The sequence below is a fragment of the Dermacentor silvarum genome, chromosome 1 (assembly GCF_013339745.2).
Source record: "Dermacentor silvarum isolate Dsil-2018 chromosome 1, BIME_Dsil_1.4, whole genome shotgun sequence".
NCBI classification, from domain to species: Eukaryota; Metazoa; Arthropoda; class Arachnida; order Ixodida; family Ixodidae; genus Dermacentor; species Dermacentor silvarum.
The window spans coordinates 14,591,945-14,619,273 of NC_051154.1; the positions used below are offsets into that span (position 1 = coordinate 14,591,945).

At 44.5% G+C, this 27,329-nt stretch overlaps 2 protein-coding genes across 12 annotated transcripts in view; one reads left to right on the forward strand and one right to left on the reverse strand.

The window, feature by feature from the left end:
* The first annotated feature begins 25 nt into the window (after nucleotides 1-25).
* Nucleotides 26-6,408, forward strand: LOC119457207 (39S ribosomal protein L35, mitochondrial-like). Its single transcript, XM_037718948.2, has 3 exons — nucleotides 26-115; nucleotides 180-360; nucleotides 5,929-6,408. Exons 1-3 carry the CDS (start codon nucleotides 52-54, stop codon nucleotides 6,293-6,295), a joined length of 612 nt encoding a protein of 203 aa, XP_037574876.1. The 5' UTR covers nucleotides 26-51; the 3' UTR covers nucleotides 6,296-6,408.
* LOC119457165 (rho-related BTB domain-containing protein 2) overlaps nucleotides 6,382-27,329 on the reverse strand; it is a 275,684-nt gene continuing 254,736 nt past the window's right edge. For all 11 annotated transcript variants that reach the window (XM_049665101.1, XM_049665103.1, XM_049665100.1 and 8 more), the window contains 3 exons: nucleotides 25,829-25,977; nucleotides 25,577-25,711; nucleotides 6,382-17,275 (listed from right to left, as the gene is read on the reverse strand). In XM_049665101.1, the coding sequence (XP_049521058.1) occupies nucleotides 25,582-25,711; nucleotides 25,829-25,977 (279 nt within the window). In that variant the 3' untranslated portion in view covers nucleotides 6,382-17,275; nucleotides 25,577-25,581. The remainder of the gene's footprint in view (nucleotides 17,276-25,576; nucleotides 25,712-25,828; nucleotides 25,978-27,329) is intronic.

Below are 27,329 nucleotides of genomic sequence, written 5' to 3' on the forward strand. Positions count from 1 at the left end.
CTGTAGAACAGGTTATTACTAACTGAATACGCTGATCACCGACGCTTGCAGATGGCCATACCTCAAACAAGTATGGCGTGCTTGTTAGGTGCGCGTGCGCTGCCTTCGCTTTTGAGTAAGTTTCTTTTCGCATTGAAATAACAGTTGAGCAAACAACATCATATTTTTTTTTATTTTAGGTAACATTGTAAAGGTGGGCGTTGGCCGTACCTTCACAGCGGCGACCAAAGGGGCCACCGGCAGCTTGCGATCATTCGTCACAGTGTGTCCTGCTCGCAATCTGGGCTCTTCGTTCTCTGCATCGCTCCAGTTACAAAGCCTGAAGCCTCTCATTGTTTCACGTGGTTTAATTCTACCAAGGTGCGATTCTTCTCTTTTCTTCCGGTGATTGATGTCCACGTACCAACGTATTTCTTAAAACCTTAAATATGGCTTTTCATCCGCTGTTTTGTGCAGACACTGCCGGCTCCGTTTCAGCAGGTGCCAAAAATTTGTGATCATTAACAACTATGGTTACTGAGTGTGCTGTGCTACCTTTCGCGAAACTGCAATCATTTGTTGGCAGGTGGTGAAGGAAGCTCATTGTTTTCTTGAATTTGTGTAATGCACGAGTATCGTGCTATTTTATTACCAGGGAGTGAGAAATGAAAACTTAAATAAAGTTTGTCTGATTATCATCTGCAACAGCGCTCATAAGCCAAAATGCAGAAAACTAATTGAATTAATTAATTAATTGAACTAATTAATTAGTTGGCTGCACCAGGTTGCAAGCAGGACAAGTTGCCTGCAACCTCGAGTAGCATTGTCGGCTGGTAATGTCAAAATATCTAGCTACACCATCATACTCACGTTTCTTCATCCGTTGCACTAGGTAAGCAGGCTATGGTGACAGGTGTTTTGAGTTTACTAACAGCTAGCGCAAAGCAAGCACTTCTTTGTGAAAACTGCCCCCCCCCCCCCCCCCCTGGCTATGTACGTACCTCTATTTACTGAAGTAGCGGGGCTCGTCTAGCGATACAATTGAGTGTGGCCACATCCACAGCACACCCTCATAACATGGCTTTCTGGCCCTAGACACTTTCGTTCTGCTGACAGTTGCACGTCCTGTGAGAACACTATAAACGTTTCAGTTCGCACATTTCTTTAAGTTGGAGCAAACAACGTTCTGTTACCAAAAAAAAAAAAAAAACGAAAAAATATTACTAGTATGAGCATTACTCATTCTAGTAATAGTTACTGCTTACCGACAAGTTTTATAATGTAAATGAGCTTTTGCACCTGCCGCCCTGTGCAACAACCATAAATCCACTTTACGGTAGGTACCCTGTTCATTTGCAAAAGTGTGACATCTGATACTTGACTGATCTTGGAGCCCACATGTTGTTGTGGTTGATGGCCCAACTTTGGTGTTGTCACGAGTGGTGATAGACACCGGTAACTACAGAAGGCGAGCGTGCAGCAAGACAAACATCTGGTATCGCGGTAGGTTTGCGCGAGTGCTTACACGCGATAGCACTCGTCATTCGAAAGTCACCGGCACAGATGCAAAGCCCAAAATGCACGTGGCAATATTGTCTCTTCTCGTCACAGTTAAGCTGACCTATCTGTTTCTGTTGTTTCAGCCAATTGTAGTGAATGTTGTTGGCGGACAGCTTTCACTAGGATCAAAGTAAGAATACACGATGTGGCTTTGGCTGGTTAACAGGATCCATGGTCAGGAGTGGTGTTAGATCAGTTACTTAAGTGCAAGGCTATGTTACTCGTGCCTGTCAAGCGGGCATATTTAATGGCTTGAAATGCCTAATGTCTGAACTTCGAATAAAATTTGTGCACTGCTGCACAGATAAGCTTAATGGCTTTAGGAGTTAATGACAGTGGCAGCATACCTAGACAACTCGGTATACAATCATCCCCTTTGCACAAAGTATCAAACCATAAATATTTCGGCATAACAGTAAACAATAACTTACCTTGAAACAAGCATATAAACATCTGATCCTCTGCTTTTCGTAAGCTATGCCTTCTGCGGCACAAGCTAAAGATGCTCCCTCTGACATCAAACAGCTTTCCCAGCGTTCTTTTATTAGGCCAGTATTTTATAAATACATAAATAAATGCATACTAATATTCCCAGGATTTGTGTTCTGCAGAATATTCAGACAGCTGAAAGCGAGTATGTTACAAAATCATTAATATTTGTTAAAAGAAGCACTTTTTCACACCCAAGGAATTGTCAGGGTTGTGATAATTTCTAGTGTCACATCCTCTCTGACAGTAGACCGATTTAACTGTGCCACCGTTGCCTCAAAGCATGCCCATAGTAGTAGTCCTTACTGGGCTCAAGGGACAATGGTAAAAAGCATGTTTTGTGTGTGCCATGGCAAACCTGCTTGGCCCTTGAGACCTAAAGGCAGGGGGTGAGAATTTAAGCAATGGACAAGGGGGGGGGAGGGGGGGGGGAGAAAAAAGAAATGGCACTGAGGAGCCACAGCCCCCAACATCCTCCTGACATTCGGCGCAAAAATATACAATTTTATGCGGTGTTCCCCTCAGTGTTGCCTTGAGCCCAAGTACGGGAGCCCAAGTATCAAAAGGGCCCACCTCTTCCTTCTATTGCTTTACTTTATGCCTGAAGAAATTTACATTTACTGTGTGATTTGGTCCTATGAGATCACTTAGCATGCAAAAATAAAAATGCTGGCCAACGGAGGCTTCAGGAGAGCACCTGAGATTATTGAGCATAAGGGCCACCACTGGAAGTGCTGCCGCTGCAGTCGTTTTTGCGTCGAAAGTTGGATCACGTGGCATCACTTCGCCGCAGCGAGAGTGCACGGGGTAATTTTAACGCAGTAGCATTAAAGGCCCCGTGTCGCAGAAAATCCGGCGTCGGTCTCGGCATCTGCGACTGAGAAAATCATCCTGAACCACTCCGACCACACAGGCCCTCCGCGTGGCGCAGATGCGCAGGTGAATTAATTGCATTTCTCAAAGTAAAATCTGTCAGAAAATCGTAAAGTACGACTTAACCATAATGTACAGACATGAGAGCGTCAGATTATAATTTGAATATATGAAAAAACATAATTCTGCTACTAGGAAACTCGAAAACCTCTTTTCCAGCATTTCTACCATTCATACAGCAGCTCGTCCGGGTAGGTTACTTACAAAAACACCGTCCAGATGGCTCTCGCCTCCTCGGCAGCGTAAAACGGCAGTGGCGCGCAGAGGCAAAGGTGTAGAAAAAAAGCTGCAGCTGTCGGGAAGCCTGACAAGCATTCAGGGATCATTGAATGCTATTGCATTCCACTCTTAAAGGCAGAGCTTAAAGTGTCCTCCAAATTTTTATCCCGTGATTTAGGATGTTTATTTTATTTTAATTGTTAATAAGCATTGCCGCTTGTCGTTGAATAGTACTGACTGCCATATTGGAACAGAAAAAGGTTGCTTGGGGCCTTTTAGATGCTCTTTAGTGCACTCGTAAGGAATATACCCAGCCAAGGCCGGCATTTGTTCTTGTTTTCGTCATATTGTTCGTTTGGAATATAGCAACAAGACCTGGTCTATGCAAAAGTAAACTGGTCAGAGATGTTTTCAACAGCCTAGATAGGTTAAAAATTCCTGCTCAGAATTTTGATATCAGTAAATCAACTTGCTGCCAAAAACTGCTTATGTTCAAGACACAGCCAGGTTATATAGTTGGTGATAACATTTGCCGTAGTGGAAAGAAAAAAAGTATTTGACTTATTTCATCAGCAGTGCAAATGAACATGGCCTCGACTATTAGATAATACAAACAGGAGATAAAATCACATGAACTATACAGTACAAAAACAAAGATATGACCACTCCCCATCTCGCTTTATAGTTAGGCGATTTCTTTTTGTTTCTCTTGTTCTCCTGGGGTGTCCGCTACACTAAAAACAGAAAATTACAGAAAGGTTCATCGTCTGTGTTATTGTGCACTGGGGCGAAGGCAATGTTATTACGCTGCATGATGCGCTTCTTATGCAGGTTAATAAAGGCGCACGCTTATCCCAAAAGCTTTGCATTGCACGCGTGATAAAATCCACTAGAGAGATTTATTCACCAAGGATATTGCTGGCAAGTTAAGTCAGGAAAATACTTGCAGTGTAAAGTTATGCAGATAATGGAGGTGCATTTCTATAACGGTCTGGCTCAGCTGAACGATGCAATACAGGCATGTGCGCACATTGTCCGCGCGGAAGAAAAAAAACAAAACATACCAATAAATCACAAGCATATACGACAAGATCCCTTCATATGTTCAAACCAACTAAATGCCGTAAATTTACAAAATGTAAATTACTAGCTCCATTAGCCACAGTTATCTTGCTTCACATATTAAACTACTTTACTCTTGTGAATGGAACTTGTTATTTCGTACATGTATATCAGAGCTTTAAAGTTTGCCACCAGGAGTTAACTATTGTTTAACTTCTGTGGAAGCTACCGTGTTTTCAATTTCTGTGGTAGTACGTAGAGCAAAATCTGGCCCCAACTAGCACGGAGAAATATAGGATATTCTCATACAGCATATAAAACCTTACAATCAAAACAAAACAAGCGCTGCATGGTGCATAAAACTACAATTAACCGAAATTCTGCGGCAGTACAACGAAAAACGGAGCACACGACGGCGCTGAAACAGACGCTTCTGCACATGATCCAACTTTCGTTCCGGCACTGGCAGCACCACACTGTGTGCTCACCCTGGAGATTCTGTGCTGCCTGCACAGAATCTCCAGGGCACCTAATGGGCAGCAGGGGGATCAAAGCTGGAACAAGGGCAGTCCATGGGTTTGGGGCCACCAAGGCCTCTGCATGCCCCCAACCCACAGACCAGTCCAGGTTCCAGCTGTGGTGTCCCTGTCGCTCCATGGTGTCCTCAAGGCACTGCCGAAGTATACAAAATAATGCCACGTTTTTTACACAGAAGGTACGTTCGATTCGCCTGCACCGCCTGAACTAGTTCACGAGGTGCTGCACCCTGCCATTTGTTTCAGCGGTGCAGCAATGGCGCCCGCTGAACCACGCCGTTCGTTTCAAAAGGTGCAGGGCTGGTTCATGATTTTGCAGCACCCACTCCACTGTCGGTGCCGCCTTGGTGCAGGCTTACAGGTGCGCAGCAGCAGCGCAGCAGACGACACAGCACACGGGCACGAGCGCCGTTAAAACCCCGCTTATGCACGTCTGATGTATCTACGCAACTGTGGTGTGTGTATACGCCCCAGAACTCGATGATATCTGCAGTTCAAGACCTCTCAAACTTACGCACTCCGTGCACATTAGTCGGACATAACATAACGTCTGCACCGCGTCTGTACCTTGGCATTCGTTTCGAGTGTCGCGCTGGGCCTGCACAATTCTGAACTTCTCGTGAACCACCGTGAACTGGTTCACAGTGGTGCAGGCGAATCGAACGGACCTATAGTACTTGCAAAAATTCTCACTCCCCTTGCAACCTGGCAGAGAAGACTGGCTTGCACTGGCAGCTCAATTTGCATACTCCGAAAGAAGCGCGAAATGTCACTTTATTAGTCCCCAATTAATAATGACACCTTGTTACTGCCAATTTTTTATTGTAACATACGCTTTTGGAGGTTATACGGAAGTTCATGCTATGTGGAGAATACGCAGAGAATACCATTCCGCAATGTACTGTAAAGAACCTCTCCCTTCGTACAGCGGGAAAGTGGCAAGGACTACTGTCATCATGGTACTGGCAAGGCCCACTGCACATGCATTCCGATGGTTCCCTTTGGTTTTTAGCAGATGTGAAGTATTTGGATCATGTGGTTGTGCCTTGATACGTTCTTGTAGCTTTTTGTGCACTGCACGGACATAACACTAGCAGTTAGACATTTTGTGTCTTTAAAGCTCATCTACTTAGTCGAATAACATTTGCAGGACATTGCAACTTCTGCAACCGGGAACAGCTGTACAAGTGGCCGTTCAGCAGACTCGCAACGTCACCAAGTTCAATTACAGAAATGGACAGCGGAGAACATGCAAGGCAGTGATCAAAAGGTTCATGCGCCTGAATTGTGGCCTGTGGATACGACCACGATCTGGTCGAGCCAAGAAGCTGTGGAAGAAGCCCGACCACATTTTACAAGGCTTGCGTTTACATGTCATCTGTAACAGGACTCAGTCTAAAATGCTGGACAAAATGGTTGGAGACTACTGGAAAAGGCCAAAATACTATGTTGATGATCCATATGAGCCATACCATGAACGGAACAATTTCTTGCATGCCAAGAAGACTTGGTGGTAAGTGGCATGTAGTAGGTCCTGGAATTGTCACATGCCATCTTTTGTATGTAGGGTGTTGCATCATAACAGATAGTCATTAATAAAGTGTGCATATAAAAGCCAGCTTTTATTTCACACCATGTTTTGTCACTTTATAGTGGAATACAGAAAATAGACATATGTGCCCATGACAGGAACATACCGTGCAACGCTTCTGAAGGCTGTGCAAGCAGTGGACTAGCCAATTTTGGGCAGCATTGACACAACCCTGCACTAATGAGCTACCCAGCAGGGACACCAAACTGCTGCACTGCAGTCTGAGGAGCCCAATCATGTTCATTGTGAACTGCAATCTGCTGGTAAGGGGCAGTTGGTGGTAAGTTTAGCCTCATGGTTATCTTGGGATTGCCCTTTGCAACAGTGAAACTCAGGTGTGGAAGACAACACACAGCCATGTGGACAACACACTTGGAGCACACAAACCCCAGCGTGCATGATGGCACACACACACACTGGTACAGTGGTTCTTAAAGCTGGCTTCACACGACTGACGTGATCGCAGACGAATCAGTCATGCTTCGGATCACTTCACAGCTAGCATTCACACGACAAAGGGTGACAGTGCGGACGGAGCAACCGTTCTCTCGCTCCCAGAAGCATGGGCGACAGAGCAAATGTGACTGAGCCGAAAATCTGAACAGTGATTTGGCTTTCCACTGCATTACGGATCGAGGGAACACTGCGGGAACGGGCGACGTATGATCATATGATACGCCATCCGCAAGCTCAAATCATGATTTGCAATGTCGTGTGAATGCAGCTTAATGTAGCAGTAGCTATTCCTCGTGCAATGCAGCACCATCAGGGTTCCAATTGGGGATTTCTTTTACACACAGCTCATGAATAAAAGGACTGGCCTGAGGGCGGCACACCTGTCGCACCAAAACGTCTGGCCTAAGTGCAGTAGCCAGTGTAGTATATGCATGCAGATCTATGCCAATCTGCTAACCAGGGCTGTGGACTGCAACCTTCAATTTCATGGGCTTTTCACCACCATTCCTTTAACAATTAAAGCAATTATTTCAGCAATTGAAGACTAATTTTTGCCAGTTTTGTTCACATCATTCCCAGCTTCCCAACCTTGTAAGGGCAGAACCACTCCAAAATGATTGAAACTCTGTAGACAGCTCCACAGCCCTGGCCCTGACACTAGGCAATACACACATCAAAAGCTTTCTTGTAGGCTTACAACACTCAAATTGCATTGTCTGGCATGATGCTGTCAAAAGTGATCTAAACATAGAATCTAACAACGCACATGCTAACTGGAGCAACAACCTTTTTTTGTGAAGCAAAGAACATGGAGACCCAACTACCTAGCGACCGTACAGTTCTTTCAGGCTCAGTTCATAAAATGAAAGGCAGATGCCTTCCACTAGCATGCTTTATACACAGTGTCTAAGCTCTCCTTTGTCCTGGGCTGCCCTGAAGCAAAGTCAAGTTCAAGGTCTAGTCAAACTTGCAGTTTTGGTGCACTAAAAGCAGGCTGCACTGTAGCGTTCAGTTGTAAAACCAAATTGGGGAATGTTTTTGCTACTGGCATGCTGGAGAGACGATTTTCAATCTAGTACACTCCTTGTGTGTCTAATAACTGCACTAGGCTAACATTACTACAAGTTCTTGAAACAAGTCATATTTGCATTTCAGTTCAAATTTTGTTTAAATATGCTAGACCAGCCTAGTAGGCTACGTGTTAACATGCAACAGCTGCACTAGGCTCACATTAATTAAAACTTGTGAAGGATGTTGCATTTCCATAAACATGCCATATGCAACTACCATGAAACACCTGATGTGCTAAGCACATTTTTCGGTTTTGCTTCACTTTCAGTAAGTTCGAATAAATGGCAGAGCAAACCTATACAGTACACAAGATACCACTAGTGACATGCTTAACAAAACTGAACAAATTTCAAGTGCTTTTTGTGTTTGAATGTTTGAGCTATCTGTATTATGTTCAATCAGCGTGCTGAATACTTGTTAGGTTGTCTGTGGCCACTGATGCATGTTTCTTCTGGAAGGAACACTGTGTGAGAAAGGGAATGTAGTATAGATCAAGTGAAGTTGACATTGAGAATAAACACCTTTTGAATACAGTTGGCTTGCGATATAAGAACTTTAATTCACGTCAGAATTATAGCTAATTACCTTTAATTTTAAACTTTTTGGCTCCCCAGGGCAGAGCAGTGCGACCAAGAATATCTGGCGAGATATACATTCAAATGGCTTGAAGACTCAGTGTGCCCACATTTGATATTCAGGCTGCTGTATGTGTTGATGGCCTTCGCTACAAAATGGCACCACTGATGCATACACTGTGCAAGTCGTATATCTGTTTAAATGTGATGGGGCATGTGTCCATGAAGGAGGTTCTCTCTTCCCCCCCTCTCTCTTTTCCCCTTTTCTTGAGATCTTTCGGAGTGGACATGATGTCCTGAAAGGGAAGCCAGACTGCCGGAATCTTACCATGGGCATGGAAAAACATTTCCGAATAGTGGAGAATAGAAAGTGCTTTCATCTCACTTCCCGAGAGTTTAAAATCGTCAATGTTGCCATCCAGATCCTGCTGGATGCATACCTTTGTGTCACTGGTTTTAGGATGCAACCTGAACATTTTGGCAAATTTTATGGGTCCTCAACCAAAGACAATACTTTAGCCAGAAACGAGTTTTATTTTCTAATTAGTCTAGCATTTACATTACCAGATCAAAAGCACTTGAGCTGTAAACAGGCTTTGGCTGGCCTGGCTCTCTTTCAAAGGTGAAGTACAGGCACGCACTGGCTTCACTTCTGCTGATAAAAAGCTGCAGTGGCTGCCAATCCAGAAACTTTAAACATCCTTTGTGTTCACATAGCAGCTTGCAATTCTGTATTGGACCATATTTTGTTGAACTAGTTTGACTGAACACAAGTAGAGTGTACCGGAAAATGCAAGTATGAATCATGAGCGCACATATGAACACAACTTAGTGCATTTCTGAGGAAAAGCTATCCTTTGGTTCACAACAGTTGGTGAAACAGTCTGGCTGATGGTAAATGATTGAAAATGGTTTACGAGGGTGTGTGCGAGGTATTTGAGAACACAGCTTCAGATAACTTTCACATGATGTCTGTCTAGTTGCCTCACTTAGTCTTTGTCAACCCCTCTGTCACCTGTCTAGCATATTTGTTCCAATGTAGCGGTTTCCATTCTGACCCAAGGGGCAGGGTAGTAGGGAATGAAGAAAGCATGCAGTTTTAGTCGCCTTAGCCACTGCCCATGGAGAGTTGTAAGATCACGACCTTTCTCAATGTGACAAGGTTTTTTGTGTTCAAGGCCAGAAAAGCCATCATGACTTCTAATGGCAATGTGTCCTCTCTGACTAAAGAAGCAGCAGAATCACATTGCTTGAAGCAGGCCATCGTGTGCAAGAGCTTCGAAAGTGAACAATGGCCATTACCAAGCAGCTCTAGGAGACGGTTTCAGCCCTGCGCGATTGCTTTGCATCCTGCCAAACAGCTACGTGACTGAATGGTGGCTAGCTGCAAACTTTGACACCCATGGCATCCTAGTACCCTAGATTGAAACCCTCTCAGCTACTGTGTAGTGTCACTGTGAGGGAGACTAACGTGTAAACTCGGAATACAAAAGCTTGCCAAAGGCTGCTCTTGAGGAAGAATTGGTCAATATCAACTTGAACTCGGTACTCAATTTTTTTGTCAATTTTAAAGGAAACAGTTTATTTGCTCTTGAATCCCTGTGTATTGGTACCATGGTCATTTTTCTTTAATAAACAGTTTTTTGATGGCAATGTTCTGGTTTGTTCTCAACCTACCAAAAACTGACCATGGTACAATGACAGCAATGACTGGCTGGATTTTATATCTTGGGGGAGTCTACATGTTTTCATAGGTTGGTGACAAACCAGGAAATTAATTTCACTAAATATGGAAGATGCTCGTCAGAGAGCAATGCCGAGTTGTGGAAGAAGCACAGATTGAATCTCTCTCACCACTACTGCCCAGGTTTTTTGTATGGATTACTCAAAGGTTTAATGTATTTATGCACTGATTAAAGTGATATTGGGGAAATGTGTGCCTCCAGAGTTGCAGTGAAAGCCTGCACAAGCCTAGAGGATGTGCTCCGAGTAGCAGAACATATTTATTTGTAAAACCTGATTGTATACAGTAACCATTCACTGATCACGATTTTGACCTTAGCTGTTGAACATGCCAGCGGGCAGATCATAAAGCAGCTTGTGGCAGCTCAGAAACTTGTATTCATGCTGTCAATGATAACAAAGTGCATGGAATGTTAAATATAGCAAGTGAATGCAAACTCTTGGCTTCAGTTCAGGGCAACCCAGAACCAAACACAGGTGACATATGGCACACTACGACGGCCTAGTTGTTCTTTGGTAAAAATGGTTGGCCACCTTCGTTTACATTCTACTTGGACACACGGTATGCATGCCCTGAAAGGCAAACAACAGCAGACATAAGAGACCTTTGAGCATATGTATATGCAGTATTAAAGTAATTAACTACAGATACAGCCACCACTGCACACCACACAAACAGGAAGGCATTTTCTTTTTTTTAGACATCACACATTGGTATTGTTCCCTTGGTTAAAGCCACAAAAACTGAACATGTTATTTACTGCCCTTTCAATGTTACTCATGGCAGCACAGAATACACACAACCAAACTGAACATTATGCTCACAAACTGCCTTTTCTGTACACCTTTTGATCATGTTTAGCGTGCAACCATAATGAATGGTGGAAAACATACCCAATGATTAAGGTCACTTCATTGTTTATCTTGCTTTGCTAAAGCACCAATATCTTTGGATTCAAAATACGTGACTACCAAAACAAGCAAGGCTCCCAGGGGAACTGTCTGCTACAAACTAGTGAGCATGCACACTCTTTTTGCTGCGAATATGGCTTGTTCACATAGCTTGGACACATAGCTACAAGCCGCATGTGTGAGGCAACATCACTTGTGGCCAGCTTGGCATTGCCAATAACAGGCGAGTCAGTTCGAGCAACAAATTGTCAAACCCCTGCTGTTGACAGATGTAAGCAATGTGCAATCTCAAATGCCTGAAACATCACAAGCACCTTGTTCCAGGTGTGCTCATGTGCTTGCAAATTTTGCACACATCAATACAACACCAGCCTGTAGGGTGCTGCAAAACACAGTGAAGTGTATTATGTACATGTGTGGAAACACATGCAAGGACAATTCAAACAGCATTGACCAACACTGAAGCTCAATATGCACCTTGCTGGTCATGGCCATGCAACTCCACAAAGCAATATCCACTGACTGTGCTGTTTCATAATCTTTCCCACAGTCTGTTATACAATTAAATTTGTGCAGCATTCACTGGCAGCTTCCTTATTTACCCTTTTAACAACCCTGGCTAAAAAACATTTTTGCTATGGTGAATGTGACTTTTGGAACCTTCACCTGTTAACAATTGAAAAGTACAAAAGAAGCAAGTCTTCAATATTGCTTCTGAGCAGGGAACGTTTTTCAATATACTTATTTCATTTCTCAAGGCTTGCTGCAAGTACTTACCCTCTAGATTTCTCTTTGCACTATCAAAGCCCCCAAAGGTCTGTAAAGGTAATATCTCTTTATCTGCCCAGGAAACGATCCACTACATCCTTGAATACAAATTTTGTCCTTCTGAAGGCTACTTCCACTGATCCCTGGTTAAGATTTTTTCAAAATGTTTTTGTCCTTGCAACTGTTGCCTAACAGTGGAATTTGTAGGGAGGTCTTTCCTTGCACAAATACTGTTGCAGACTGTTAAAGGAACAACTGTATTTATGGTACATGGCACAGGTGTGTTGCATGTAGTCGGAGCAGTCCTGCAGTCAAGTGATCTGAAAATTACATTTTTTTAATGCCATACGGTTTTGCGTGCATGACGAATGCAGAGGAGGTGAGGCATCAATGAGGCTTCACCTGGGGCACTACAGCAGTGTTCAGAACCGTCTCCTAATTGCACAAGCCACAATCGCAGCTTTTACACAAGTGCGCACAACTACTGAGATGAAGTACAGATGTATCGTACCCTGCACATTAAGAATCAATTTAACTTTAATGCAGGCCTTCAAGTACTACAGGAACACCATTGTACAGTTCACCTTGAAATGATACTTTGGAAAAACTTGCTGTTCAAAAAGTAATGCATGCCCTTAATGGTCGCAAGTGACAGCACCCTTACCCAGGTATCATTTTTAAGTCGTAGGCAAAATGTGTATGTATGACTGACAAAGGTGAATAAGAATATATGAAATGACTAGCACTAAAATGAAGCACACTTATCATTTCAGCGTCATTGGCTCATTACGAAACCAGAAAGTGCCTGCTAAATATGGCCCTGGACAATTTTTTTTTTTTTTTACGGTTGATTTTGCAGGCAGTATATAAAAGCCTTTGGTGTGAATGCTTGTAATATTCAAGGTAATGCTTAATGAGAGCACTGGTTAATTTGACTGTCAGTGTACAAGTAAATACAAATGCGACGCCCTAGAATGACAGCACACTAACTGCTTGTAGGACAGTAGCCAAAGATAGGAGCACACATGTTATGACATCTGCAAAAACCTTCACTACACTTGCTCTGCAAAGCAAGGCGCAAGTCTGAGCTAGCTGGGGACTCGCATTTCGAACTACAGAGGAAAGATGAACGAGTGCAAAAGATGCAAGATGGACAGGAGGTAGCACTGACTTCCGTATGAATTCATTTCTTGCAGAAATATGACTGATTTGACATGATTAAAGAGAGCAAAAAAGAAACAAGCACGGCACTAAAGGGTAGACACAGGACAAGCGCTTGTCTCGTGTTTATCCTTTTCTTTCGTGCAATGTCAGTTTTTTTTTTGTGCTCTTTAATCATGTCTTCTCGCAGAAGAATGCTTATGCACTGAAAAGTAAGCTGAAAACAAAACACGAGATTGGGGGACTGCAGGGAGTGTGGCTGCAGACCTCTATTTTGACAATGCATAATCGTAGGAAGGAATAGTGGAGGGGGAAAATGAAGCAGCTGGGACAGCACTGCGCTACATTATGCATCAGCACTAGGGAAACCAGTTCCACTTATTACAAGCAGACTTGGGTTTCTTGTTTTGACACACACATGAAAATTCATCAGTCACTTGTCAGCACTGGAGGTTTTTTTTCTTCTCCCAATCAAAACCAAAATATAAAAGTGCATTCACAATTTACACTGTGTGGATAAATTTTCAGATGGCCTGGATTGGAGCATTGATCAAGATCCATAGCTCTCATCAGTAACAAGAGCAGTCAAAAAGGGACCAGCATTGTTCAGTGCAATGTACTGCGACAATCTTCTGCGTTTTTTTTTTCCCCTGAATTTTTTTCGATCCAACCATCTACCGCGTAAAAACATATAACATGCAAATTTTATTTGTATCACAACTGGTACATTTACAAGATATTGTTTTAATGAAGTATTCTATTTAATGAAGTAGCCACACTGTTTGTTGGGGCTTGTTTTTGGAGGACTGTATGCTTCTTGAAGAGAGCGGTGTGGATCAGAACAGGGATAGCCAATATTATAGTTGACATTAAGAGGAAAAAATGGAGTTGGGCAGGCCATGTAACGCGTATAGTAGATAACTGGTGGACCGTTAAAGTTATAGAATGCATGCCAAGTGAATAGAAGCACAGTGAAGGACAGCGAAAAATTAGGTGGGGTGATGAAATTACGAAATTTGCAGGCACAAGTTGGAATCAGCTAGCGCAAGACAGGGGTAATTGGAGATCACAGGGAGAGGTCTTCATCCTGCAGTGGACAAAGTGGATAAAAATAGGCTGCTGCTGCTGATGATGATAATAATGATGCTGGTTGGCCCGAATTCATCTGATGACCCTAGTCAATGTCCCTTTGGTTGTCCTTACTAAGATATAGGGATTATCTTAAATGGTGCTACAATGTGGACAATGTCTGTGTCACAGCACTTGTAATATACCAGCTGCTGCTTTCATGAAGCACCTTACCCACAAGTAAATTTAGTAACAGCAAAAAAGACAGTTATAATGCCCGCAGCCCTATGCTTCCTACCTCCTTCTTCCCCTTCCTAATACAACAAAACTACTTCTACTTCACATAAGCCAGAGTAAGTTGCTGCACAGCAAGTTGCCAAGTCACAAAGTGGCACTAATGCAAAGCTTTTTAACTATCGGTAAATTTACCCACAGGTAAAAGAATCTATGCCAGCAACTCCAGGTGTTTCAGTGAAGGCTTCCATAATTTTTTTTTTTTTAACCATGCAGTAAGGATAATTTTTTTTCTAACATAATCCATGCTGGTAGACATCAAATATTGTGTGCTAATCAAGCATGAACTCTTGAAGTAAGTAAAATTCTCTAAGTAACTTTTTAATTACTTTGTATTTTTAACATGTTACAACTGCAAAATAAAAGCCTGTCAGTGCTCCAGGCATGTTAACTTAAGCATCCTAAATTTACCACCACTTTTAAGATATTTTGAGATTTCCAAAGTATGTCATAAATGCAATGCATCAGTGTTGCACTCTGTTTTGTCGAGACATTCTGGGAGAATTGCTGAGAGGGTTTGATATTCCAAAGAAACAATGGCTACGAGAGAGGCTGCAGTGCAGGCCTCTGGATTAATTTTGACCACCAGGGTGTACATTATAGAGCAATTCTAGCATTTATTTTAGGTCTGTAGATTTTAAAGTATGCACCATATATATTCTCCTGGGCACTTTGGTCACATATCCCAAATGGTGCAACTGAGAGGTGTGTGGCTTTTCCGCAAGTTAATTTGAAAGACCGGTGTACGTAGTTGTGATCCCTACCTTCAAATGGGTGATTTCAACTGGTCACCCTGTGCTTGCTAGTAGTGACAGTGATACAAAAGCAGCAGCACTGTTGCCGACATCAAGTGAACCTGTCTGATGTGTGGAGGACTCGTATTGTCGTGATACAACAGTGTGAAACTTGTCTGCTGGTGTAAAAGTTTTGGTAGCAACACGACCTTGATAAAGCAGTCTTTTTAAAATTATTTTTTGCCAAGAAAAATCATGTGGCACAAAGGATGTTTAGCACTTTTGTAGTTCAACTCATTGCCTCAAGATTGTTGCTTCTAGCGCCCCTGTTCCTGGCACATGCCTGCTCTAACATCACCACCAACATCATGAAAAGCACCTCGCTAGGCTGCCTCTTACAGCTTAGTTTCAGTATGGTTGTTTCTTGCTTATTTAAAATATTTGTGCATTTTCTAAGAACTCAACCATCCTACAGGAGGCACAGATGAATCTAAAAAAACAATTCTCCGATATGCTGAAAAAAGCTGCTGAAGAAGTTGCCCTTTAACCCATTGGCTACCAAAGCCGGTGAACCGCCATGCCCACAACAGCGCCCACAAGCCAGCGATTCACCAGGCTGCAGGCTGGAGAAATTCTTGGTTTAAAAGTTTATTAATAGATGGCGCGACGGGCAATAAATGCTATACATGATTAAAAATGTTGTAAATAGATGGCACTACTTGTCTACGACAGCAGATGTTAGATTTCTTACATTTTTATCATTTAGTACCCAGCGGAAGGTTGCATAACACCTGTAAGCCGAAAACAAAACCAGTGCGGAGGGCCCCGTGGCATTCATGTTTGATAGCCAATGGGTTAACGTATACCAATGTTTGGTATGCAAGCATTAATTTTTAGATTCCACATTCACGAGAGCATGTCTGTCATGGCCAGAAATTCAACTCTCAGCCTCATGCTCAGCAGCAGAACTCCGGATACACACTAAGCAAACTTGCGCCTTAAGTAATGACCAGCTTCAATTCCACAATTGCAACATGTTTTGTAAAGTAATTAGTTGAAATTAAAAATAAACAAAAACGTTCATGAGTTCAACATACATTAGTTATTTCTTGAAACAGTTAATAAGCGATTCTTTGTAAAATTTCTGATATCTGCCTATGAGACAAATACGCCACTGAAGAAATGGCCGCTTTATCCCTACAACACTGTTTTTAGGAATTATTTAAGTTCCTTATTAAAACGCATGGTAAAAGTGTAAAAAAAAAATCATTTGGAAGTCAGTGCTGTCCCCATCTCGCTTATTTTGTTTTCAAGTATGTTTACTCTGGAGTTTGAAAACTGATTTGTATCTCATTCAAGTGCCTATCCTTGGCTGCAGTCCCGAAAGCCTGGAACAGAGTAACCTTTAACAATCTTCAGGCGATTGTTACACAGAATGAGCTGAGGCATTCATTTGTGATGTTATGCAAAGTCCTGTACTCAAAGTTGTTTTGCTCCATTCATCTGCACCTTGCCAGATGAGAGGCAGTGTGGGGCATCCCGGATGGCTATCGTCAAATTCGACCAACCTACATCATATGTACAAATGGCAGTCATTAAGTGCTTTGCTTTCTTCCTTTTCTTTCTTACTACCGATCACTGCTTCTTCGAGATCAGGAGTGTTTATTGAAGCAGATGAACATGACTCCCTTGAATTAAATAAGCTGGCACCCTGCACAGCACATTTGATGGGTGAAAATGAAACAACCACACACATTTGAAACACAGCTTCAAAACACAGCAGAGAAGAAAAAACAACAAACAATTTAAAAAGCACATGGCTGCAGTATGTACAGGCTTTGGAAATGTAGCTGTGAGGCACCTCTTGAGAGCCTTAGCAGGAAGTGAGGATATTGCTTGGGCCCCACAGCGTGGTTCCTTGCACAGCTCCAATGAGAAGCAGTGAGACCAGCACTGCCATAGTGAGTGTGGAGCTTGTGGGGAAAGGGAGCCGCTGAAGTGGCAGCTTTGCAGCAAAGGCTGCAGACAGGCACTGCCGGGCAAAAACCTTCAGTGGCATTGGGTGCTTTGGTGATCGGCGTGCTTCTTTTTCACAGATGGCACAGCATGGGCTGCACTTCTCTCCTGCGTGAAAGGCCAAGAGGTACGTTAATATTTGAGAACAGCCAGGCAGCAAAAAATAGCGCTGTTTATCGTTATTATTGGAGTTTAACAATTACTGCACCACCAAATATGTCTGCCATTGCACTAAGATGAATAACGTGCATGACACAATTTGTCATTATTGCGTGTAGCACTACTATGTGAGCCGTTTTTTTTTTTTTTTTTTTTCACCAACACTTGGCAAGTACCAGCGACAACAATAACAGACTTTTTAAAAAGCAGGATAAGATACATAATATTAATAGTATCATGTTTTTATGCTGCCTTTGCACAGAGAAGCTTTAACATTTGCTGCGTGTGATCTTGCACACCTAAATAACACCAATGTGCATCATATAAAGGGGCCCTAAAATGCATTTCAATCATGGTAAATGAACTTATCCAATGGCTAGGCAGTGCGAGGCACAAGAATCGGGAATTTAGTATTTACATCGGAAATTATATCTACAGTTATGAAATAATTGTTAGAATTGTGTATATATTCATTCTGCCATTGCAGTGTCAGTTACCAATTCCTGCAGCACAGACGAAATTAGGTTGCTGTAACCAACACAAGGCTGATTTTTGCAGTCGGGCAAACACGTCTATGTTGTTCATTCAAAAACGCAGCCTGTCCTTCCTTAAAGCGCCCCTAAACAACCTCCGACATTTTTTTACATATTTAAAACAAACGCGCTCATTGCATAGAGAATGCCGTGGCCAGCATCTCTAGTGAATGCAGTGGTGCTATGCGCCGCGGGAACGCTACAAATAAAAAAAAAACAATCCCATGCTGCTCTCCTGGCCTTTTCGGTTCCTCCTTCGCATGCCGTGATGTCAACAGGGTGCTCCAGGTGAAATCACCAGGAGCAAAAGCTGTCCATTGGTGGGTCATCGAGGAACGCCAACGCCAACATGACAAGAGCCGACAGCATGTTCCGAGATGGAGGGGGGCTCACCCATCATGCGCCATCGAAACTTTTATGAAGCTTCCATTCAGTCATAGGGTCGGAAATATCGATGAACGATTAATCGAATAATCGATTAAATGTGTCCTGAAAAACGATTAATCTTCATAGATGTCTGCCTTTTGTTTAATCAACTTAATTGATTAGGCCTGTTCCATTAATTGTTTTCAAGAGTTTGACAGGGGTTGACTAACGTTGAACGTTAGGCTGACTTCAAGGCCTGCTGCTCCTGGTCCTTCCGCCACGACTGACTCCTGCTTTTGGGGGCCACGAATGCATGCCAGCCTTGCGTCCTGCTGCCTTGGCTGCTGCTAACTGCGGCTGGTCTGCCCAGTCAAGCGCTGACCCCTGGCCGAGGATGGTCACTCTGGCTGCCGCTGCTAATCTGGCTGCCGCTGCTAATCTGGCTGCCGGTCATCCCGGCCCACTGTTCCTGTCAGCGCGCAATCCGGAGAGCCCGGTGACCTCGGTGGTGGCTGCTGCGCCAAAAGGCCAGCCACGCTGCGCGTGTTCCTGGCAGCTCCTGGCCGGCGGACCTCTATAATGCCTCTGGCCCTGAGGGTAATTCTAATAAATAAATAATTCCAATAAATAGATCTTGCGGTGAGCCTTGGCCCGTAAGCGCCGTGACTGTCGCACTGAGCTGTATCTTGGGTGAATAAACCCGCGTTTGTTGGCGATGTGACCCCGGAGCCTTCTCTGCACCATGTCAGAGAGTTGACGAACCCTGCCGTAGCGCCTTTGTGCGTTGTGGAGTGGAGGAGCATCGTGCCCTTTCCTGACCGTCGCTCGTAGGGTAAGCCTTGTGCAAACCTATCTCCACACATTTTGTGTCACAATATCTACATCTGTAATGCTTCAAAAAATGCAATAAGCAAGTTGCATCACCAGTCCTCTTAAGTAGCCAAATGATTAATCACCTAATGGATGCCAAGCTCCTGTGCACACTCGGGAGAGATTTTGTTCAAGAAAATAACCATGTGCTGAATGCCTCAAGTGCATCAATCTCATAATCCACCTCCATTTTGGGCAATGCTAGCTAAGCCATGTAACTAGCTGAGCCAAGCCAAAGACACTGCACAGCTCTGTGCACTGCGCTGTTCTTGAGTGGCTTTTAGTGCATGATCAGGTCTGCTGGAAGAACAAATTGACTTTTTTCAACCAACATTTGTTGAGAAACAGGCTTACATGGGCATAAACCCTGCAGATTAAGTAATGTCACAGGCGAAACAACAGAGACAGCCAGGAGTCCATGTCTTTACCGGCACCAGACCAAGGAAAAACGTCCGCTTCTTCTACGAACCCCAAAGCGTGTACGTGCCACATCGGAGGGCTGATATGTGACGGTATGTGCCATCACCCCCTCTCCTAAAGAAGCATCGTTTCGATGCTGTAAATGAGGGTAAAAAAAAAATATTTAAAAAATGAGGGTTACAATATAAACGAAAGAAATGTGTCGTAACACGAAATAACAATCTGCAGCTGTGTAAGACAGAACGAAAGCAAAAAAAAAAAACATAGGACACAACAAATACGAACAAAAAAACAACAAAAATAACAATGCTAAGTCGTCTACGTAGTATAGTCACTCGACGGTAGAGTCACGGCGCGAACAATATGGTTCAAGTCTTAAAACATGAAAGACCTCAGTTTGAGGAAGCCGACAGGAATTTCTTGGGGTGCCTTCAGGTAGAACCTCGTAGGTTAAAAAAAAAATTATGGGGTTTTACGTGCCAAAACCACGATCTGATTATAAGGCACGCCGTAGTGAGGGACTCCGGAAATTTGGATCACCTGGGGTTCTTTAACCTGCACCTAAATCTAAGTACATGGGTGTTTTTGCATTTCGCCCCCATCGAAATGCGGCCACCGTGGCTGGGATTCGATCCCGCGACCTCGTGCTCAGCAGCCCAACATCATAGCCACTAAGCAACCACGGCGGGTAACCTCGTAGGTAACGTCGCTGAGTCACCATACAATCTTGTAGGGACCAAAGTAGCGACGCAGTAACTTTTCTGACCGGCCTCGCTGTCGCATGGGGGTCCACACCCACACTTCATCGCCAGGATTGTAGGTAACCTCTCGGTGGGGAAGGTTGTAGCGGCGTGCATCGGCGGTTTGGCAAGACGGAATACGACATCGCGCAAGGTGACGGGCCTCCTCGGCGCGCTGGTTGAACATGGCCGCATCCGTGTGAAACATTCCCAAGTTGTCGGGAAGGAGCATGGCGTCGAGCATCGTGATGACCTCTCGACCATGGACTACGAAAAGGAGTGAATCCTGTACTTTCTTGAATAGCGGTGTTGTACGCAAAAGTGATGTAAGGAAGGATATCGTCCCAGTTCTTGTGGTCAATGGCTATATACATTGATAGCATATTCGCGATCGTCTTGTTCAGGCTTTCTGTCAGTCCATTTGTTTGGGGGTGATAAGCAGTCGTTTTGCGATGTGCAGTGCCACTTAGCCTCAAGACTTCCTGTAGCATCTCGGTAGTGAAAGCTGTCCCATGATCAGTAATGTCGACCGCTGGCGCTCCATGACGGAGGACGATGCTATGCACGAAAAATTGGGCGACGTCTGCTGCGTTAGCTTTTGGGAGTGCCTTTGTTTCGCAGTACCGTGTTAGGTAATCGGTAGCGACCACAATCCACCGATTGCCGGACGAAGACGTGGGGAATGATCCCAGCAAGTCCATACCAATCTGATGAAATGGCATCTGCGGTATTGCTATTGGTTGTAGCAGTCCTGCCGGCTGCGAAGGTGGAGTCTTATGTCGTTGGAAGTCACGACATGTGCAACGTACTGCTTCACAGTCTTTGCAAGATGAGGCCAGTATTAAGAGCGGTGTATTCGTTCCAACGTGCGTGTGTAGCCTACGTGTCCGGACGATGGTTCGTCATGACAACCACGTAAAATATCGTCACAAAGCGAGGTCGGCGCAACTAGCAGGTATGTAGCTTGCGTATGGTCAAAGTTCTTATAAAGGACGCTGTCCCGGAAACAAAATGAGGCTAGCGAGCGTGGGAAACTTCGAGGAAGACATGGCGTGCGCCCTTCCAGGTAGTCAATGAGCTCCAAGTCGTCGCGCTGTTGTTGAGCCATGTCAGTTGCTGATACGGCAGAAAGAAAAGTGTCATCCTCTTCAAGGTCAGCGGGGGCATGTCCGACTGGTGCACGTGAGAGACAGTGTCGGTGTGTTTGCGTCCTGACTTGTGAACGATGGTGACATCAAATTCTTGCAGTCGAAGGCTCCATCGAGCCAGGTGACCTGAGGGATATTTGAGATTCGCGAGCCAGCAAAGAGAATGGTGGTCACTGACTACTCTGAATGGGCGACCGTACAAGTATGGCCGAAACTTTGATATGGCCCAGGCAACGGCTAAACATTCTTTTTCTGTTGCAGAGTAGTTTTTCTCGGCAGCGGATAACGTTCGACTCGCATAGGCAATCACACGCTCTACGTCATTTTGCCACTGAACCAAGACAGCTCGAAGGCCGACATTGCTGGCATCAGTGTGCAACTCCGTGTCAGCGTTCTCGTCAAAGTGGCCGAGTACAGGTGGGGCCTGGATAAGGTTTCGGAGGGTATCGAAGGCGAGGCCCTGATCCTGACCCGAAACAAACGGGATGCCTTCCTTCCTAAGGTGGTTGAGGTGTTCAGCGATGTTAGAAAAATTTTTGAGAAAGCGTCGGTAGTACACATAGAGCCCCAGAAATCGGCGTAGATCGCACTTATTTGTTGGGACGGGAAATGCGGCGACGGTGCTCGTTTTCTCGGGGTCTGGGCGGATGCCAGCATGGCTCGCAACGTGACCTAGAAACTTCAGTTCTTCGTACCTAAAATGACATTTCTTGGGTTACAGAGAAAGTCCAGCAGTTCAAATTTCCTGAAGAACTGTCTGAAGGCACTGGACGTGCTGTTCAAATGTGTCCGAAAAGACCACCACGTCGTCTAGGTAAACGAGGCACGATTGCCATTTCAGCCCAGAGAGTGTCCATCATTCTTTGAAAAGTAGCTGGCACTGAGCATGACCCAAAAGGAAGGACCTTGAACTTCTATAGGCCATTAGGAGTAATAAAAGCGGTCTTTTCACGATCACGCACGTCAACTGCGATTTGCCAGCAGCCACTGTGTAAATCCGTAGAAGAAAAGTAGCGAGCGTTGCATATACAATCCAAGGAGTCATCTATTCAGGGCAGAGGATAAACGTGTTTCTTTGTGATCTTATTCAATTTTCGATAATCGACGCAAAAGCGCAAGGTACCATCTTTCTTTACTAACACAACTGGGGAAGCCCAGGGACTGGTCAATGGCTGGATGACATCGTCTTTAAGCATCTGCTGAACTTGGTGACGTATAGCGTCTTGTTCCTTTTGCGACACCCTATAGGCATGTTGTCGAATGGGCCTTTCAGTAGGTTCGGTAATGATACGATGCTGGGCAAGCGGCGTCTGGTTAACCTTCGTCGTTGTAGCGAAACATTCTTGAAAAGAATCGAGTACACCTTTCTCGTTGTGCTGATGGTAGGCTCGGGTTCACATCAAGAGTGCTCACGAATGCCTTGGCAGAATGGTCGCACGGCGAAAGAATAGCTAATACAGGTGGATTGTTTACATCGGCAATTTCCGCAAAGTATGCAATGGCAGTGCATCTTGCAAGATGACGATATTCCTCGCTGAAAATCGTGACCAGCAGGTGAGCCTGTCTGTTTTGAGGCTTAATAACTCCTCGGGCAACGCAAAGTTGGCGTGCAAGCAGGAAAGACAAATTTGCCTCCGCAATTACAGCATCGGGGACGTCCTGTTCACATTCTACACCGACAAAGAGGCTGCTGCGAGGGGGCAGAGTCACAGATTCATCGGACACACGTAGCGCGGTCTTCAGTAATAAGGTGGAGCTGTCAGCTTCAGAAGGAAATGGGTGCTCGAACGACACCAGCAACTCATGTAGGTCAATGATTGCGCCGTATTCATGAAGAAAGTCCATTCCAAAAATTATCGTGCGGGAGCACACAGGTGATACGAGGAAAGACCCCGTGAACGTCGACGCACGGATTCGAACACGTGCCATGCACATTCCAGTTGGCATCACCAGATGGCCACCTGCCGTGCGTAACTGGGGCCCTTGCCACGGTGTGGTGACTTTCCTCACTTTAGATGCCAGTGCGCCACTCATAACTGAATAATTGGCACCGGTGTCGACGAGGGCAGTGACAGCATGATTATCAACAAATACGGCGATGTCAGCAGAAATAAACTTAGCCCCAGCATCGGAAAATAAAGAAAAACTGGAACGGTTCGTCGTTGGGTCGTTACGTCAAGGGAAGTTCTTTGAATGTTCGTTGGAAAGCGACGTCACCCCCAGAAGTCGCGGTTCCTAGTTTCCCCTGTGGAGACTCGGTTACCGGTTCCTTAGGGGAGCGTAAGACAACGAGGGCAAGCTAGGTGACACGGACCAGCGAGGGGATGGTGATCGCGATTGGCGGCGCTGAACAGTCGAAGGAATTCGCTGGTCCATCAGATACGCTTCGATTTCGCGGGGGCGCTCACCGTAGCGTGGGCACCGCATCAAGGTGGAAGCCGCAGAGACCTAGCTGGCGGTACTGGCAGTTGCGGCACACGTGACCCGCTTCGCCACAGTGGTAGCAGAGCGGACAGTTATCCGACGAGTGCCATGCACTTGCCTTAGTAGCGCTCTGTCTTGAGCCAGGTGGTCGATACATAGGCACGTTTGGGTACGTTGATCCGGGTAGTGGATGCGAAGAGGTGTCCGGGAACAGATGTGTATACTGGCCCACTGTCCGCATGATGGGGCCTGTAGATGGTGGCGCAGGAGCCCTCAATGCCGCTGCATATGTTAGGACGGGGACCTCAGGTTTTGGTGGTGCGAGCGGTTGCACTGCCTATCTGATTTCACTCCGGATGACGTCCGCAAGTGCTATCATAGGTGGTTGGGGTCCCACTGGTGCCACTGCTTGGAGTTTCCGCAGTTCGTCATGCACAGCGCTTCGTATGAAGTCTGCAAGGGCCTGCTTCTCGCTGTCGGACCTAAGAGAGCATGCAGTAGCCGGGATGTCGTGGCGTTCATACTGTGACAACCGCTGCTGGAGAGAACACTCCATCGTGGTTGCCTCACTCACGAACTCGGCCACAGTTGTTGGTGGATTGCGTACGAGTCCGGCGAAAATCTGTTCTTTCACTCCACGCATTAAATGTCGCACCTTCTTTTCCTCGGACATTGCAGGGTCTGCACGTCTGAAAAAACGAAGCATGTCCTCCCTCGACAAACATCGAGACTCTCTCATTGGGCCACTGGTTCCTAGTAGAGATGGCTTGTTCAGCTCTCTCCTTTCTTTCGGCGTTGCAGTACGCATCGTGGAGCTGTCGGCTAAACTCTTGCCATGTCGCAAAGGAATCCTTGTGCTTCTCGTACCACGTCTTCGCGGAGTCTTCTAGCGCAAAGTAAACTTTCCGCAGCTTGCGAACATCATCCCACTCGTTGATGCTGGCAACCCAATCGAAGTGGTCTAGCCAGTCTTCAACATCCCCAAAAGTGTCTCCGTGAAATGGTCTGGGTGTCTGTGGCGCATGAAAAACACGTGGGAGAGAAGACTGGGCATCGTAGGTTTGGCTCGCCTGATTTGTAGTGGTCGTTAACATCGTTATTTCTAGTCTCGATGACAAGGGACCGAATTCTGGGGGTAGTCCTTGAAGCTGCTTCTTGTTGAGGCTGCTTCTTGTTGTGGGAGCTGTGGCTGTCTGTAAAGTGCTAGGAGTGACGGCGGAAACTTGGGAGCGAAGGTGCATTTACCCAGCACCTTCCACAAGTAATGTCATGGGCGAAACAACAGAGACAGCCAGGAGTCCACGTCTTTACCGGCACCAGACCAAGGAAAAACGTCTTCTACCAACCCCAAAGCGTGTAGGTGCCACATTGGATGGCTGATATGTGACGGTATGTGCCAATATGGTGCAGGATGTGTGGATTCAACTTTTCAGTCACAAATAACTTATAGAATTATCTTTAGTGCCCTTAAAATATATATATATATATATATATATCTTTTTTTCATGATGAGCTAAATGACTGAAGCAACCTAACAATGAAGTTCTACAAAAAAGAGACAGAAAGAAGAGAAAAGAAGAAAACTGCTGGTGGCTTCTCCAGACGGCTGCTACCAATTTTTGGTATCAGCCACACACAAGGCCTCTATAGTGTTTCTTTTTTTTTCTTGGCGTCTTCCCTTCCTTTAAACATAATGCTAGTCTAGACACACTGTATGTGTTACAGTAGAATTATACAAAAGAGACCTACAGAGGCTAGGCCTGGCGTTTCGGAACCTTGGACCCTTTGAAGGAAAACGGGCCAAAGCAGATCTTCTTGGCTGGTCTCTCATTGTTGCTCTGTTCTCGGATGGTTCGCTGGTAGAACTCATCTTCCTTGATGTACCTACAATCAAAATTTAAAAAAACACATGAATCGATGGCGTTCACAAAGATGCAAAACCTCAATAGTAAAAAAGTGCTTAACAGATAGAGGGTTATGGAAAGAAAAAAATATACATGCCATGCTGGAGGCCAGCGGTTTCGGTTTAAGTAGGCCTGGTTTTGAGGATGCAGGTTACGCAGCCGCTTCAGGTTGTTCTGCAATACCTTCTTGTAAGTGGTGGCAATTCGGTACAGGCACCAGTCAGCCAGCTGGTCCGCATTGTGAATCTGCATGAAATAGATAGATGCTTTATTCACTCTTTCTGTACTGCAACGAACTTACATCATCAATGCATTTTATAATATCTGCCTGACTATATTTCAGCTTGTGACGGGGACGTTCATATTGAGATAACATTGAGCAGATTTAGGGCTCATTCAATATAGGTAGTAATTAAAAAAGCTGGAGTATTGCCCAATACGTACTCACAATTTTTTTATCACTGCAAGATTTAACTGTGTCAAGTTTGCACAGTGCTGTGTTTTTTATTTCATTGTAGACGCTCTTCGCAGACTAGTTTACGTTAGGGGAACGAGGTGGCACTGTTTTTGGCACGCCACCCGTTGCCTCAGGTGAAAGCAAATGAATGGGAAATCATTACCACCCCTGCTACTGTGCAATCAGCTGTTAGAAATGCAACTGGGTGATCGCTAATGCATTGTGCTCTATTCATGCTGCAAAATGTGGAATGGTAGAGGAAAAACATGTGCAGTAGTTGGTTGCAAAAATAGTTACCGGAATATTGAGGACACTTCCCACACGTGAATAAAAACCATTAAAATAGACAAGGTAACAGCTACTGCCATACTTATATTGAAAAATCAGATGCGTTAAGTGGGTACTGTGGGTTTGGCTCCTGCCAATGGTGAAAAGTTTGTTTCTTAGAATTTTGTTTATGCTTCATTATGAATGTGAAGATCATCATAAATTTAACCGTTACCTATAAATGGTTCAACAGTTCAATTAAAAATAGTGTTAAAACACAGATGAGGCCTACCTTCTCGTAAGCAAATTACTCTCGATGAAAAGCATTTAACATTAGTAAGAAAGCAATTTGCTGATAATAGGCAACTATACTGCACTCAACAGCTCTACTGAAGATGACTGCCTCCCTGAGGCATCATTTTTCTTTAAAATTTTCAAACAGAAGGCTGTGGAAGTGAGCACCAAACACAAAAATTCCTATGTGCAGACAAAAACAGCCATGCTACAGCTCCTGAAAGACTTTTTTTTTTATACATACTGCAGGCCATGGTTGGGCCCAAGCAGGATTGAAGAACAAGTATACATACAGGGTGTTTTTTTACTATACAGATTTTTTATTTAAAAAATGATGAGCACAGCAAATGTGGCGTTTTTGCAGACGAGCTCCTAGGCGAGGCAGACATCTTTGCCACTAATTATACATGCTTCAAAAAGACTAATTAACAAATATTATTTAATCAACTTTTTTGTTAGTGTATTGAGAGCAGTTGCCCAATTGGCAAATTTAAAGGCAGTCACATTTTAATGCACACCCATTTTTGTAATATCTTGAAAACTGCACTTAATTCAATATATTCATCATTGAATTCCAAAG

What these genes read in the sequence shown, in the direction of transcription:
- LOC119457207 (XM_037718948.2), top strand. Translation starts at nt 52, where the DNA reads ATGGCCATACCTCAAACAAGTATGGCGTGCTTGTTAGGTGCGCGTGCG. An exon ending in TGCGCTGCCTTCGCTTTTGA is followed by an intron (nt 116 to 179) that starts GTAAGTTTCTTT and finishes TTTTTATTTTAG; the next exon opens with GTAACATTGTAAAGGTGGGC. An exon ending in CGTGGTTTAATTCTACCAAG is followed by an intron (nt 361 to 5,928) that starts GTGCGATTCTTC and finishes TAACATTTGCAG; the next exon opens with GACATTGCAACTTCTGCAAC.